The 18,283-nt window shown below is 34.9% G+C and overlaps 1 protein-coding gene across 1 annotated transcript in view; it reads right to left on the bottom strand.

Annotated features, from left to right (window-relative positions):
* Nucleotides 1-18,283, bottom strand: part of CHRNA7 (cholinergic receptor nicotinic alpha 7 subunit) — a 171,510-nt gene that overhangs the window by 72,605 nt on the left and 80,622 nt on the right. The window contains exon 4 of the mRNA XM_012543738.2: nt 8,119-8,228. Coding sequence (XP_012399192.1) covers nt 8,119-8,228 — 110 coding nt within the window. The remainder of the gene's footprint in view (nt 1-8,118; nt 8,229-18,283) is intronic.

The following is an 18,283-nucleotide window of genomic DNA, read 5'->3' as shown; positions in this document are numbered from 1 at the left end:
CCTCTGCATTAAAGCAAAGAAGGTTCTATTTGTACCCATATTCTTTTCTCCCTCCACGCCCCAGCAATTTGGATGAAAATGCCATCATTTGCTCTGTATTCATCAGGGAAATAAAGTGACCCATCAAAGAAATGCTGCCGAGATGGCTATTTTGCCCTGGCCCAGCCTCTTCAAAGCATAGAAAATAAATTACAGCCCACAGACCATTAGTGCATCATAGACATGCTGCCAATATCTGCCTGGAACAGAGCTAAAATGATATCGAAGAGAAATGTAGGACAGCTTCACTACCATCCTCAATCTGTGTTTCCTTAAAAGCAAAGTTTTCCCGGGTTTGTTATGGTATTTTTCATATTCTTCCCCAATAATTGGCACTCTTTAATAAAAGTGGTATTTATTTTAATAAGCAATGTCATAAAACTCATCTTATTCTTTAAAAAAAGCCAAGCCACCCAAATGTAAATGAGTCAGTGCTGTACCCGTCATGTGTGACTTATAGGCCTATTAGCTTGAATGCTGGTAAGCCAGCAAGATCTATTAAGTTGAGAATATATCAAAATCCCCAACAATGCAAAATCCCAAAATAACACTTTTTAACCAAACTCTATGCATTTCTCTACTTGTCACATTTTGATAGAGAATTTGAAAGTATCACTTAATGCATATTGCAAACGGACAATGGGCTTGGCCATTATATATATATCTTATTTTATAAATTTATTCCTATTTTTTTCAGCACTGACATGACCTTTAGTCCTTTCTTGTTCAAGAATATCATTCTCAGCCCTCTCTGTTTCTTTCTTTCAGCTTGACCAAGATCAGGGGTGCCAATCTGAGCTTATTATGCTTTTCAGCTTATTTCTTTCTGAATTCTCATACTGGTCTTTCTATTGTCCCATTCTTTAAGGTGTTTACACAATTTTTTTCTATTTTATTCTATGTGTGCTGTCACCCACCACACAAATACATGTTCCTTACTTCTTTGATGACATATTGTCTTTGTTTTGACTCAATCAACAATCATGTATTTAGCATTACACTCCAGATACTGTACTAAGCCGTGGGTAAATAAAGGAAAAGGAAAAAGAAAAAATTCCTTGAACACTGTTACTTAAACCCACAATTTTTTAAAAGCCCCAGTACAATAAAGTTTATTAGCAAAAAAGGAAAAATAAGGAATATATTAAATTTATCCTTCTTTATTGCAGGTATAAGCACTGCTATATAATAACAACAACAACAGCAAACATTATCATACAAATACCAAAAGAACAAATTCTATCCCAGAAACATAGGGATAAAACCTAAGCCTATGATTTCATTGGTACAAAGAATTCTCAGAAGAGAAAATTCCCTCTACTAATATAGAATGAATGGTGCCTTTTCTGCAACTTATAGTCTTAGAAGGTTGCCTAAAATTCAAATAGAACAGGATGCTTCCATAAGATCCCTACTATGTTCTATTGATGTTTTTATTTGTTTTGCTAAATATTTCCCATTTACATTTTAATTTGGCTGCAGCAGCATGAGGGGTATTATAGGAACTCATGGTCAACATCTCCAGCTTACAGCATTGGAAGACAAAGTAACCCACAACCAATATATATCTGAGATATATGGCTTACACCTATTTCTTCCTGTCTTTGAGGCTGGCTGCCCTTCAAGTAAAATTCCACTAGATGATGGAAAAATCTGATAAAGACAAGCTTCTATAAATCAAAGCTTCTTAAGTTGTAGGTCACAATCCCATATGGGATCATATAACTAAATGTAGGTGTCATGAACAAATTCGACAACAGTAAAAAGGTATCAAATATTCTACCAAGATATAATTCTTTATTTAAAAATAAACAAGTACATCTATCTCATTAGTATGCAAATTTGCTTTCCTCTTTAACAAATGGTAAAATTATATGTGCATCAAAGAATTGCTTTAAAATTAATTTCTTATGATTTATTATCAACAAATGTTTGATTTGTATACCTATGTTATATACTTGTATATCCAAGATTGTATAAAAATTTCTCAGGTGAAAAAGGGTCACAAGTAGAAAAAGTTTAAGAAGCTTTGTTGTAAATCAAGCCTTCTATAAAACATAACTCACTAGTAATGAGTACTTACATTGTTATACCAAGAGGTGCCATGATGTAGCAAACAGAAAGCTGACTTCATTGTCAAAAAAAAAGCCTGGGTTTAAGTATTCCTCTGAAATATTTTGACTCAGGGCAAATAAAATAAATTTACTGAACAGGTGCCAGCCTACATTGGTAAAAGGAATTTTCTCAACTTGTGTTCCCTATACCAAAGAAATAAGTCCATATCTCCAAAATTAATTTTAAAAACTGATCATTCATACATGATAACTTTCTTAAACAAGATAATTAGCTAATGGGAACATCCCCTATTCCTGATCCATACAAAGTTTATATAAGTTGACTTTGTAAGATAAGTTTCTACCATATTAGAAAACATTCCTAATTTTGAAAACTATGTTTAAGAACAATCAATGTTGGGGCAACTAGTTGGAGCAGGGGATAGAGCCCCAACCCCCAAAGTCAGTAGAACCTGAGTTCAAATTAACACTTCTTAGCTGTTGACGTTAAGTAAATCACTTAATCCCAATTGTCTCACCAAAGGAAAAAAAAAGAACAATGAAAATCTTCCACTGGTATAATGGAGAGTGCTAGATTTGGAGACAAAGAAGCCAGAATCAAGTCCTGACTCTCCTATAATATCTGTGTGATTATGTTGAGCAAATGACATAATGTCTCTGAACTAAATTTCTTCATTGGCAAAAGGAGGGAGTTGGACTAGATTATTTCTAAATTTTAACTTCTAAATCTCTATTCTCAGTGGACCTTGTGTCTAACTAGAGGTCACCTGTTTAACTGTCTTAACAATCTAGAATGCAGTTAGCAAAAATAATATCTAAACAAACAATAAAAGATGTCACAAAGTCTAAGACTTAAATCATATGGATCCTCCCTATCCCCACAGGGTTTTACTCATAACCTTTTTAATCAGTCAATTAACCAAGAATCTGCTTGAGACACAAGTACAAAAGAATAAAATAATCTCTACTACCAGGGAATTTATAATCTAATCAGCTCTTCCTTCACAAGAAATTATTGAATTTGTTTATATGAAACAAAATCATTTAAATGACTTACACGATAGTGTTCAAAGCATTTTCATATATTTCATTTCAATCCTTACAAGAATGCTGTATTATTTTTGTTTTGCAAATGAAGTCCAGAAGATTTAAGTGACAAGTTCACAGTAATACAATTTTAAGTCAGTGTCCAAACCAGAACTGAGATATTCTGATTTGAAGGTCAGTGTTATTTACTCTGTAGGAGAAAGAGACATATCTTCTAGAGGTAGGACAATGACACCAGCAAAGAATGACAGCTTATAACCTGATGGTAATGGAAAAAATAGGAAAACTCTAAAGGATAGATGAAAGAAATCAGAAAACCCAGCCACACAGGAGTCATACCTCAATAAACACTGAAGGTAATTATATAATAACGAGATAAAATTGATCCTAAGTCATTAAGAAAAGATAAATGATGTTCAATAAATTCTGGTTAAGAAGGCAAAATGATATATAATATATTTAAAAGGTACATCAAAAATAATTAAAGTGAGAATTAAATATAGGGAAGCAAGTTTCAATCACCTGGAAAATTCTTTTATGTGGAATCCTTCATTTCCTCAGTGATTCCAGGTAAATGAAGTGTTAAACAACTTTTTGTTTTTTATCAGACCTGTGATTAAAGAATTAAGGATGAGAAACTACCTTTACTAATGCAGATCATCACCTTCTCTGCAACTTAAAACGTTGACTAAAATGCTAAGCAGTTAAAAGACTTGCCCATAGGAAAGCACCATTATCATAAGACCTAATAACGATAGTAGCTAATATAACCATCACTTACTATGTACCAGCCAGTGTGCTAAGTGCCTTACAATTATTATCTCCTGTGATCCTCAACGCAACCCTGGAAGGTATCCCATTTTACAAATGAGGAAATTGAGGCACACAGAGATTAAGTGATGTACCCAGTGATACACTTTTGGAAGCGTCTGAGACCAAATTTGAACTAAGCTTTCTATCCATCCTGCATCTTACTGTTCTTTATCATCAACAAGCATTTATTAAGCACCTGCTACGTGCCAAGTGCTGTTAAGGGCTAAGAACACAAGGAAAAGGCAATAAAGCATTCCCCATTCTTAAGAAACTCACCTTCTAATGTGAAAGATAATATGCAAACAATTATGTACATATGTCATCTAAAGTCTAAGTAAGAGGTAATCTCACTAGGATGGGGTCGGGGAGAGTGAAGGGGTGACAGGTTAAGTGCCTCCTGAAGAAAATGGGAGTTGAGCTGTTTCTTAAAACAAGCCAGGAGGCAGAGGTGACAAGGAAAAACATTCTGGGTATAGGAGACAGCTCGTGAAAAAGGTTCAAAACTGGGAGCTAAGTAGCAGCCAAAAAAGCCAAGATATCCTAGAGGAAAGTTAAAATGTTAAGAAAACTGGAAAGGCAGGAAAGGGCCAGGTACGAAGGGCTTGGAGAGAAAAATGCTCTGGTGGGTAAGAGGGAGCTAGAGGGGTTCCCTGAAGGAGGGAAGGATGCAGACTTGTGTTTTAGGAAGATCACTTTGGCACCTGAGTGAAGGAAGAGTAGGGAATAAGGAAGCAAAGGTATCAGCCAACAGGCTAAACAGTGATGAGGGGTTACAGTAAGGTGGCAACTGTGTGAGTGGAAAGAAGGGGATGTATATGAGCCGTGTTGTACAGGTAAAATGAAGATCTGGCAATAGAGTGAATGTGAGGGATAAGTGCAAATGAGGAATCAAGGACACTATCAAAGTTATGGGCCTGATTGGCTAAGAAGATGGCAGAAATGGGGAATAAGATGACAATTTTGTCTTAGAAATAAATGTTGAATTAGGGAGGGCTAAAACACATTCACTTTAAGATGTGCAATAGGCACTTAATGATGAGATATGAAGTTCAGAAAAGAGGTTAGGACTGGATAAGTAAGTCTAAGTATCATTCACATAAAAGTGATCATTAAATGCATAAAAAAAGGACTTGAAATCAGGTCTTCCTGATTCTGAGAACAGCTCTCTTATCCATTTCAAACAAATTAGTTTTGTTTATATAATATATCCACATCAGCAAAATTAAGATGAATGTTCTGCTTTCAAACATCTTAATAGTCACTAATATGAAAATCTATCCTTGAAAAAATCATAATAAATATAAACTCCTTGAAGACAGGGGGTAATCCATTTGTCTCTTTTGTTATCCCTTCACAGACATAACAACATAACCATCTAGCATCACCCATAACAATCACTTTTAAAATGGTTGTTTAATTGAACTGACAACACTTTCAGATCAAAATGTGGCAATTCAATACGACTATTAAGATATATCAAATCAACTGTCAGATATCAGATCAATATCATCATTGTTCAGTCATTTTTCAGTTGCATTCAACTCTTAATAATGCCATTGGGGTTTTTCTTGGCAAAGATGCTGAAGTAATTCGCCATTTCCTTCTTCATTTATTTTACAGATGAGGAACTGAAGCAAAAAGGATTAAGTGACTTGCCTAAGGTCCCACGTCTAGTAAAAGTCTAAGACTGGATTTGAAATCAGGAAAATGAGTTTTCCAGATTCAACACTTTATCCACTGTATCACCAAACTGTCTGATCAGGAGATAGGTTTCCATAGATATGCCCAACAACAATAAATGAAAAAAATTTTAAGTGTCAAATGTTTAGAAACCATATGTCTCCACTATACCAGGTTTAGCCTCTCCCATAAAAAATAAGCATTTTACAGGACTTTCTAGAGGTGTTGAAGCCTAAGTTATACATTAGCCCTCCTTCCATACTCATGGTTGATTGCTGGTTAAGACACCTTTATTGTTGCTTTAATTGCCTGGCTGGGGTCCCTGCCTCCCAACAAGGATCTGACAGAACTCCTGAGCCTGTGTCTACAATAGCCCCTGATCACAGGAAAGATCTGCTTGGCTAAATGACAGGTTTGTCAAACCTTCATGTGAGGTCCCCGCAAGTACTGATGGCATGACCCTTATTGACTTTTATTCTTTGAATCAGAACAGCCCTGCTGTCAGTCCCAGCGCAGGAAGTTAAAGATCATAATTCTGATTAATTTAGCTGCAGATCTATGACCCTCAAAAGTTACAGCAGGAGACATTTCAAATGGTAAGCTGTGTCATAAATAACCCTCTCACTACAACACCCCATGTTATCCATTATAATCATGTCCTTGATGTTTTTACTTGCAGGAGGAAAAGGAGATTAGACATCTGATTCATACTTGGACTTTTGAATAGCCCAAGTATAAAACAAGTGTAGGCAGCAATTCATTTACAAAGAGGACTCGGGATTTTTTAGTGACAAAAAAACAAAACAACCAGAAATAAGATAAAATTGGATATGATGCTCATTCCTGTTTTGGGTTTCACACCTTCTTCCCATCCTGTTATTTTAGGGGAAAAAAGTCAATCAAACAAAACATAATTTGGTTTTGGCTTTTTTTCAATACCAAAAACCCTACTGATGTCATTGGTTCTCTTCAAGAAGGAAGGACGAACAACAACTTCTCTGACTCTGCCCACAAAATGAATACATAAGGTGAATTCAACCACACAATGACATTTTACCAGTATGATTCAGTATCAACCTCAATTCAATTTAATAAATATATATTATATGAAAGGCACTGTTTCTACACTTGTTCTTAAATTCAGAATAAAATAAATTTTAAAGCATAGACATTCACTATCCTTTAGGATCTTGCATTCTTACAGGGAAGAAAAAACATGTACAGAAATAGGTATCATCCATCAGTCATAGAGGCAATAGGGAACTGATTACTGGGCAACCGACATAAGTCAGATTTGTAGCTTAGAAAGATTATTTTGTCAGCTATGTGGAAAATAGATTCAAAGAAGGATAGACTCAAGTCAGGAAGACCATATTAGTATGCTACTGCAATAGTCTTAGTGAGAGGCAAGGAGGGCTTGAACTGTCCATGTGAGTAGAGAGCAGTCAATAAGAGGGTTATTATGGCAGCCTGGACATGTGACTCAGATTCAGAAATAATCTTCACTAGCTGTGAACTGATCCAACCATTGTGGAGAGTAATTTCTCAAAGAGTTATAAAATTTGCATACCTTTTGACCCCAAAAAAGATCAAAGAAAAAGAACCCATATGTACAAAGAATTAGAAACTGAGGGGAGGACCACCAATGGAGAACAGTTGAGCAAGTTGAGGTATATGATTATGATGAAATACAAATGCAAAGTGAAGTGAGCAGAACCAGAAGATTGTACACAATAACAGAAACATTGTATGATGATCAACTATGAATGACTTAACTATTTTGAGCAATAAAATGATCCATAACAATTTGGAAGGATTTAGGATGAAAAATACTATCTATCTCCAGAACAAGAAATGATAGAATTTGAATGTAGATTTTGCTTTCTTTCTTTTTCTTGTTTTGTTTTTTGCAACATAGATAATATGGAAATATGTTTTGTATAATGTCACATGTATAATTGATATCACATTTCTTGCCTTCTCCAAAAGATGGGAAAGGAGTTGGAGGAAGAGAATTCAGGACTCCAAAAAAATTTAATCAATGTCAAAAAATAAATTAATAATAAATAATTTTAAAAAGAATCTCCACTGATCAATCATTTACATTTATTTTTTAAAATTTATTCAAATGTCAAAGATGCTTATTACAATGCCCAGAATGCACTAGAAATAGTACCTTACACTTTTCAGGCATAGACCTGAAAATCTTGCTAGCTCTAATACAGCATCCCCTTTGAGGCAAATAGTCCCTTTATGAGAATGAGAAAAATGACATGGGATTAAAAAATTCCCTGAGTACACATACCAAGTAGGCAAGAAGTGGTCCAAAATATCAGAAATTCTCTGTGGGATTTACTCTTTGGCTTCTAAATCAGTTTTAGAACATAGACACCCAATAATTTCTAACACAAAGCTAATGTACAAGCACCAAAAAATAAGTTTCCTTTGCTCCCAGTGTGCTTACCTGTTATACAGAAGAATATCTGGTTTCCAAATCTGGCCATCTGGAAAACGAACATTCTTCACACCCGGATATTCAGATACATTCCATTGTAAATAGTAATCTGTCCAATACTAACACACACAGAACATGAAATTAGTAACATTTTTGTTCACTTGTTCATATTCCTTTTGAGATGTACCCACACTCCAAATCAATGGGAACTACTTATATTCCGTTATATTATTTATTTAGCTATTATCAATAAAACACTGAGAAAGCAGACCCTCAAGTAACTATTTGCTAATTTTTTTTTTGTATCATACAAATGGATTTCTTCCATGTCATAATAGAGAACTCCTGATGAGGAGACGTCTTTGATCAGCGAATATTACCACCTGATCTGCAACTTATAGTCTTAAAGAGTCACTCAGGGGTATCCCTCAGGGTAACTCCTAGGCAGCACAGCCACTATGTGTTTATGAGCTCCTGGAGATCAGGAACTGACTTTTACCTCTTTTTGTGCATCCAGCACTTAGGGTGCCTTTGTAACTATGTCAAGTACAGAGTAAGTGCTTCCTAAATGTTTTTTGATTGATCGATTAATGTGTCAAAAGCAGAATTTGAGCCCAGATTTTCTAGACTCTGAGTTCAGCTTCCTATCCATTAAGCCAGGACTGTCTCTTAGTAAAATAATACAGATCAAATTGTGAGCCCCTGAGGAAGGTTTACTAAGCTGTCAGTCCCTCCTTTTAAGCTTCCCAACCCAGAAACAACCTTAACATGCATTCTTGTGGTTTCTTTATTCTTAATGGTCCCTAAAAACTTCAGGGGACACTTGAACAGCAGCTATTCCTATGCCCATTCCTTATTTAATCTTCAAATGATTATACATAAAGTGTTTGTGCTTGGGGTGAGAGTCAAGGAGAAAGTAGGAAGAAGAATCATATCTAAACTTGAGAGGAGGCATTCCTGTTTGAAGGGAAATTAACTCATTTTTTTAGACTTTTATATGACTATTTCTTTGTTTAAAGGTTATTAGATTGCAACAAAGGAATAAAATATGTTAAATGAAATATAGGGAGGTCTTCTGAAAAGAAGTGTACTTCATAAATATTAAATGACTAAAATTATTGTGATGTTACAATCATTGCTGTTACCCAGTCTAAATTCCAAGTCACAAAATATCAGTTCAAGATTTTCTGTACTACTTTTAATGTATATAACACATCATTGTTTATAGAACACTTTAACCTTCACTGTCCCATTTGGTGTTCAACACAATCCTGTACAATAGACAGGGTACAGACAAAGATCCCCTTTTTGCAAACAAAATAAATGAGACTTAGAAAGGTTAAGTGACTAACCTAATTCACCAGATAAATCAATTTAGCACCAAGTCTGGAACATGTTTCCTGACTCCTGGTAAAGTCCTTTTCCCCCATGATACAATATATCTAAAATACAATAGAAATTGGATGTGATAGAGCTAATGGGGTATTGGATTTGATGTCTAATGGTCCACATTCAAATCTTCACTCTCTTAATTCCCATAAGACTTTGAGCAAATCACTTCCCAAGGCCTGTTTCCTTCTATGTAAAATAAAGGGATTATTTTGAAGGCCCCTGAAAACATTTCCTATTCTATTCCTTATGATTCATTATGAGCACTGTTGATATATTTCCACAAAATATAAGGAAAGATATTCCCAATCATATACTTATTCCCTATTTTAAACCTAGTCTAAGTCTACACAAGGCATATAAATTACCATTTGTATAATTAGAAATAATTCAGAACTGTCTAGTTAGTTGACTCAGAAAATTAAGATAGAGTTAGACTTTGACCCCAGGATTATCAAAATGAAGTAGGAACAGAATTCCAGATTTGCCTAAATAAATATGCCTTTTATCATTTACTGTGCTTTCATAGAACTAGTGAGAAAGCCTTGTGATCCAATGGAGACAATCCATCGCCAGCCAATACTAATCATCATTATAAAAGAAATAAGGATTCCAATGAAAACTGAGAAATGGGCCTGAGGTTAATATGTCTAGCATGAGGTTAAAAGAAAGACTGAAGGGAAATCTCTGCTTTTTTTTATATTCCCTTTTATTCACAGTATTTGAGTCTATAAAATTCAACCCCAAAACCTATATTTTTCCATAAAAGAGATCTCTGAGTGACTCTCACCAGTCCTCCATTTCCAGTGTTCCAAGGGCCCTCAACAAATAAGGGACCACAACTAGCATCATCATTTCTGCTCTCTTTAGTATCAGCAATCCCTTCTCTGTATTCTACTGTTGATCCCTCACCCTACCCCTTACTATCTCTCATTTGATGAGAAATGCAAAAATTGATGCAATATTGCTTATATGATTATTATATCCATATGTAGACCTGTTCTCTATTTTGCTTTCACAGAAATTAACACTGAAAGAGAAATAGTTATCATACAGATCCAAAAGTTCTTAACGTGGGTCTTTGAAATCATTTTTAAAAAATACTTTGATAATAGTCATTCAATTCACCCAAAGATTAAAAACTCCATCGTACAAAATGACTAACTTATTTGAGAATGATTCAGGATAGGGATTCATTAATGAGCAATTTCCAAACACTCTCCATCAGATTAATCTTGCAGCAATATTAATCACTCATTTGCATGGCTCAAAACAATGAATTTTCCATGCCTAACTCAGAGTTTAATGGTTATATAAGTATGGCATATGTGCATTTGTTGTGGGCAGGATGCCTGACTTCTCTTTTGGCTAATGAGACAGGGAACAGGAACAGGACTTGGGCAATTGAATGTTCTAGGAAACTTAAGATTTTCAAGAAAATGTTACATTTTAAGATTGGCTCAATTTCAATAAATCTTTTATCCCCACACACCTCTCCCTCCAATCAGGCAACATTTTCAAATGTGATAGGACCAATTCAGTTAAAACACAAATAACACTGGGTTCAAAAAGTTCCTAAATGACTGAATCTAGTTAAGCAGAACTAGAAATCAAAAGATCCTAATTCTATCTTAGTTCAGTCACTAAATAGCTATAAGTTTAGAGAAATCATCTGACTTCTATGGACTTGTTTTCCTTTCTATTATATAGGGATAAGAATTTCCCTCTTGGTTATATAAGAAAAGCACCATAAAAAAATGAAATAAAAGTTTGGACAATTAGAAGAAATACTGCCTATATGACATTATTATATTCATATTTAGGCCTGTCTCTCTATTTTGCTTTCACAAAGTATAATAGAGTATTAACATTGGAAGAGAAATAAGTTCTCATATAGATATAAGGGTCCTTAAAGTTGGATCCTTGAAATTGTTTTTTAAAAATATTTTGATAACTGTGATTTAATATAATTAGTTCCTTTGCAATCTTATGCATTTTATTGTATGTATCGAAAATCACTGTTCAGAGAAGTGGCCCATAGAATTCACTAGACTGCTAGGATCAAAGATTAAGAATCTCTGATTCAGAACAAGTTCCTCATTTTATAGATTAAAAAAAGAAAAACTAAAGATCAGAACATTTCCACGATTTGCTTAAGGTCCCAATGGGAAAGCAGAGATGATAATCCAAGTCTCCTGGCACTTGGGCCATGGTTCTTCCTGTTATACCACACTGTCTTCTTCTGTAAAAATCAGGAAGATTTCTGATAGTTTGTTTTTCTTTTCAGGCATTTATAAAGAAAATAACCACAAAAAAAAAAAAAAAAGGCCTCACTATCATCACATTGTTTACTAAGGGATTTAATGGCCCCATATATAGTATTATGTATTTAGAGCTGGATAGAATTTTAGAGTTCATCTAAATACTTCCTTTTAGAGAGGCTGGAACAGCTTCAGAGAAATGAAGGGACTTTGCATAATTTGAATTCAGGTCCTTTGATTTCAAACCTAGCATAGTTTCCACTATAAAACTCTCTCCAGATTGGGTCAGACCTTGCAAATTCAATCCAATTATACATGATGAAAGATTATCAGTTCCATTTAAACTAATTATTCAGAGACTTTCAGGCATTGATGGAGATGGGGAGGAAAGGAAAAGTTATGGTCTCTCCTGATAAAAGCCCCCAATGTCCAGTTTTTAGAGCAATAGTACTCCATGATTATCAGTTTCCTGAACTGATCTCACTTCTATTTTAATGTAATGGGGGGGCCAAGGTGTGCCTGCTGGGACTGCTAGCTTTAGACATGGACTTGGTGAGACAAATGATATGTAAGAGCAGAGCTAAACTGTGAGTTTAATTCATCCCACCCTGCTCACCAGAGTCTGAGGTAATGTTCTGAGGTGGTATAGGATGGATTATCACTATGGGGAAAAATGATTTACTATATTGTTCAGGAAAATAATTGTACTTATTAAATCCGCACCCAGAATGTTGTTTGATCTCAGCAACTCTCTAGAAATGCCAGAGATAACTACAAGGAATTATGGGTTCACCTCTGGTCTCAGATATTCTTGTTTTGGGTCCTCACATCCAGGACTTGTTTGGGATCTACACAAGCTTGTGCTTTAGGTTCGCTTTGTTTTGACTGCCCAAATTTTATTTTTTAAATTTACTCAGATTTGTCTCAATCTATCTGACTTTCAAGTTACTCTATGAAATTGCTTAGTTAAAATATATGTGATTCATATGTGACTCATGACCTTTCTGAAAATCCTATATAATATAAACATTCCAGAACCTGGAGGGATGGAGCTACCTTTATTCTTTCTAGCACTTTCTCTTCCTCTTTCCATCTCCCTCTCTCTCTCCTTCCTTCCCCCCTTCTCTCTCTCTTTTCTCCCCATCTCTCCCTCCCTCCCCGCTCCTCTCCTCCTTTCTATTTTCCTCTCCCTCCCTTCTTCCCCAAATGGCCTAATACATTTCTTTCTAAATTATTTCAGATTTGGAGATTAGTTCTCATGAACACATCATGCCTGCCCAGATGTGGGGAGGAAATATTTATATCTTAGCTCTTGCTAAAATTTTGTAATACATATTTTTTAGTAAAAGCCAACACATTGGTAAGTGATTAAGTGGAAATGAGCTCCTAAAATCAGAGGGAACACATCTTCTTGGGACTTGAGCCACTGTCAGGGAAAGAAACTCCCCAAACTCCTTAGACTAGCAGAGAAACCCATGATGGGTAAAAATGTAACAAGTCCTGATGATAAGGGAATGGGGCCAGAGTAACCATGTTACATGAATATTTTATTGTTCATTATTGTTATGCAGGAAAAAAATAAGGAAAATCTTTACAACTAAGCAAGTGAACTATTATGCCAGAAAGCCTACTGTAATATACAAATGATTAACCCCCTAAGTAAGTCTTCCATAAGAGTTTGAAGAATAATTGGATAAATAGTTGATTGAATGATTCAGCAAATTCGATGTTATATAATTCTACCTTGGACTTTGAATAATGCTTAGTATGAGAAAATAAACCTTAATAATAATATTCTTTCATCTATAATAAAAACTGACAATACAAAGCATACTAATGTAGTAATATTACCACTGAAACAAAAAAATAATAATTTAGTTTCTCAATAAAATGTGTACCTTCTTAAGATTTACTTATGTAACTCTATTCCATGACATCTTTAATTCATAGACTTTAAAACAACTTATAAATCAGATCTACAAGTGTCCTTTCTAACCCCTTTCCTACCTGGAAAGACAGAGTTTGAAATTGTCTTCCCTAGTTATTTTCAGTTTAGAAATTGAGGATTCTTGACAGTGCTTTTCTGCAAGAACTAAAACCATTAAGAGATTTTACTGGACCGTCAATTAAAATGCTTCCTCCTATCCAGAGGAGAACCACCAAAGTTCATGCCAAAGGACAAGACATGCTTTCGATGTCACTAGGGAAAACATCAGGTAATTCAACTTTGATTTTAATTCATTTGGGGAACTTAACTGCCTTAGAGAGAGCACAGCAATAACCCAAGCAATCATTTGAAGATGCATTGAGTTTTCAGTCCTGTTTACAATCAATGATGTCTCAGAATAAGAAAAGCTACATTAAATGGCCTAAAAGCAGGTAGCAATAGTAGAAAGAACACTATATTTGGGGGTGTGAAGATCCCTGTTTGTATCCAGGCTCTCCTATCTGCTCACTAGTCTAACCCTGAGCAAGTCCCTGACTCTGGGAGTTTCAATTTCCTTATCTACAAATAAGGAGAAGAACACTTGCAATAATTACCTGCCTCACGGGACTGTCTTGAGGATCAGATGAGATAATATATATGGAAACATTTACCAATCCTAGAGGACTTTATAAATAAAAGCTATGATAATTACTTAAAATCAATATGCTTAATGACAATGCTTACAAATATCCTTATATAGTCTTACTAAACTGGATATATTCACAAGAAACAGACCAAAAGTGACTTCAAATAGAATGTGTTGGTCGATATATCATTCCCAGGTTTTCTTAGTCATTCAAAATTCTTTGGGGGAGAAAATTTTTCCATACTGGGAACCAAGAAACACGTTCTAAATCACTATGTGACCTTTTACAAACTATCTGAACACTATACTTCAGGTTTTTTTCTGTAATTTGAGAATAATTTTTCCTTACCTCACAGAGATTCAGTGACACAAAAAAAGGCAGTGAGAAGTGTGTGTATGTGCATGTGTGCACAGATGGATCATGTGGAAGTTTCCTCCTTTGACTAATTAGCATAGACTGGTGGTTCTGGAGTCAGGAAGATATAAGTCCAATTCCAGTCTCAGATACTTACAAGTTGTGTGGTCCTAAACAAGTCACTTAACCTCTCTAGAAATGACATAGATAGCTACAAGGAATTTTGAGTTCACCTTTGATCCTAGACCCACCCAAAGAATTCTTATTTGGGGTCCACACACCTAGGGCTTCTTTGGGGTCTACACAAGCTTGTGTTTTAAGTTCTCTTTGTGTTTTGACTTGACCCAATTTTTTTTTTACATTTAATCAGATTCATCTCAATCTATCCATTGCCCTTATCTGTAAAATGGGAGCCTACCTCCCACCACTATTGTGAGAATAAAGATAAATATTCTTTGTTAAGCACTTTGTAAACCTTAAATACTATATAAATTATGAATCATTAATAATAATAATAGATATCATAGAGAAGGAAATGATGAACCACTCTAGTATCTTTACCAAGAAAACTCCAAATGGGATCACAAAGAGTGGGACATGATTGAAAATAATTGAGCAATGACATCAAAACCTTAAAGTTCTACATAAATTGTTATTGTTATTATTAGATATTGTTATTATTATTATTGTTAGCTAGGTACTAATCTCAATTGTTTCTACTTGTTGTTACCTAAAATTCTCAGTGCTCTAGAGCAAAAGCACAATTGTCCTACCCTAATTATAATTCTAAATTTCTGAAGGAAAATATTTTAGCATTTAGATTTTACTATATTGTGCATCTTGTTAGTTTTATTTATATATATATATATATACATATACATATATAAAAATTATATAGCTAGAATTAGGAACTTATAAAATAGAAAGGGATTAAATATAAAAGGAAGAAATTTTAATCAAAAGAATGGAAAATATTTCAAAGTATGAGAAAAGATTTTTTTAAAGTAAATCATCATCTCTGAAAGCTTCATTAACTCTTTTTTAGCCTCTTTTCTGATATCATTGACTGTCACTATTGGCAGCTAGGACTTGAGTTTAAACTTAACCTCAACCCCTTACTAGCTGTGTGACCTTAGGCAAGTCATTTAACCTTGTTCACCTCAGTTTCCTCTTCTATAAAATGAGGTAAGGAAGGAAATGGCAAACTACTCCAGTATCATTGCTAAGAAAACCCTATAAATGAACAACAGCAACTATCCATGTAGAGCTTAAACCTAATTTACTTTAATATTATACTTAATTGCACTTAATATTATACTTTAATAGAATTGTAAAACTCATCTCCAAACTGCATGCACTTAATGCTGACTTTTTAGGTCATGGCAAACAGCCTTAGGTGATCTAATTTTACATTTTAATATATTTAACAAGTCCACCAAAACCAAGATGGGGATTTATATATAAAGAGAGGAAAAAAACAAAATCCAAAAAAAAGTTTAATGTGTTGAGTTTTATTTTCCTGTCTCTCATTATGGCTCTGTAAGAGATTTGTGGTTTATAGTGAATGGGCTCCAGAGTTTTAAAAGCGAGCAGTCAATATTCAGTACATTTGTGTACTGGACCCAGAGGGCAAGGATATCAGGAATCTGAAAGATGCTTAAAGAGAAGTGCCAGAGGGTGTGAGTAATTCTCTGCTCTGAATCACCCTCCTCTCTCCTTCTCAGAACTGAACCAAACAGCTCGCTCCTGTGTCTTCCTCTTAACAACGAATCTGTCCATTACTAGAGTTACTTTCAATTAAGGCAACATAGCACCAAAGTGAAAGGTAACTTTCCTATGAAACAATGTTTTAAGGTTTCCCTCTGGTCCGTATTTTACTCTGGAACACATCTATAGATATTTGATAGAAAGGAGGCGAGGTGGGGGGGAATTTAGAGAGAATCAGATCACGTAGATGAATTTTCTAACCAATTTAAGATTATAGACACAGACCTTTGACTGAAGGCTTGGGAAGAGAGTGTCCATGGAGCAAGGAGACAGACTAAGGGGAATGCCTCTGATTGGTTTCCAGAAACCTGGGCCAGTATGGATTGATTGGTGACTGCAAGTTAGATGGAAGAGATTCTTACAAGAGTGTTGCCATCTCCCCTGTGGTTAACTCCTGAGATTAACCGTTATCTCCTTTGGATGTCCAGTCTGAAATGCCACAGAGTGGAGAAGTTGGGAGACAGGAGGCAGGAAGAGATGGAGAAAGGTAAGAAGTCAGAAGGTCTTTGTCCATCCCCATGAGCAGTTAGTTACAACTTTTAGGAAAAGCACCTGATGAGTATCCTTGCCCACTGCCTAAAGTATCTGGACATGAAAGTTCCTGGTACCTTTTGTCTTTCTAATTCTTTTCTACATACAACTCCAAGACTCTACCTCAGGAAGACAGACTGCTAGTTAGTGAAATTGGCAGAACATTGGATCTGAAGTGAGGAAGACTTTAGTTCAAATCCAGCCTCAGACACACTAGTTGTATGACTCTTTAACTTCTATTTCCCCATCTATAAAATAAGGATAATGATAGCATTATTTCTTAGGGATATTGTCAGGATAAAATGAGGCCATACTCATAAAGCAGTTGAAAACCTTAAAATGTTATATAAATGCTAGCTATTGTGTTCTCTTTCAATGTAACTGGGGTCATTGATAGAATTCCTTAATAAATTCATCCTGAGAGGTAGACTTTCTTAGTCTGAGGGGTTATGCCCATGGATAATCCCAAATTTGAAAATTCACAAATTCAAACACTGGTATCCTCAAGGAAAAAGGTAGCTGGCTGGCACAATGGATAAAATACTATTTCTAGAGTCAGAAAGACCTGAATTCAATTACAGCCACAGACCCTTGCCAGCTATGTGACCCTGGATAAATTACTTAACATCAGTTTACCTCAGTTTCTTCTTCTATAAAATATAAATCATAATAGAAATTACTTCCTAGAATTGTTATCAAGACAAAATGATTTATTTGGAAAGTGTTTTGTAGTGCTTAAAACTATTGTGCTAGCTTTAAACCCAAAGCTTAAATGCTAGCTATTTTAAAAAAAGAAAAGTATTATTATTTTCTTATAAGCATGCTCCTAGGAGGAGGAGCAAGAACATGACCACTGCTTAGGGTAGACATTTGTGGATATTTCCAATTCTTCCTGCAACTGTCCAGGTAAAAGAGTGTTTATTTGGTACATGGCTTCTTAAACTTTTTTTTACTCATGACCCCTTTTTACCCAAGAAATTTTATGTGACCCCAGGCATATAAGTAAATAAAATAGGTATGCAAATCAAACACCTATTGATAATAAATCATAATGTCACAACCCCCACATTCAATTACAAGCTCTCATATGGGGTCTCAGATCTTCTGGTTAGAATATGTTGGACTGTTTCTTTACCTACTCATGTGTTCCTGTAATTTCTTTAGGTGATGTATTTTCTTTGGGGCAAAATAAAGACTGTTCCATACCCAAAATCTATCAAGTACCTATGTGAGAGTTAGGAACTCTTTTCTCCCATGTTTGAGAAAACACGAATACGTGATCTAATACCATCACAATA

The sequence above is a fragment of the Sarcophilus harrisii genome, chromosome 2 (assembly GCF_902635505.1).
Source record: "Sarcophilus harrisii chromosome 2, mSarHar1.11, whole genome shotgun sequence".
Lineage (NCBI taxonomy): Eukaryota > Metazoa > Chordata > Mammalia > Dasyuromorphia > Dasyuridae > Sarcophilus > Sarcophilus harrisii.
This window is presented reverse-complemented; position numbering and strand designations above follow the sequence as displayed.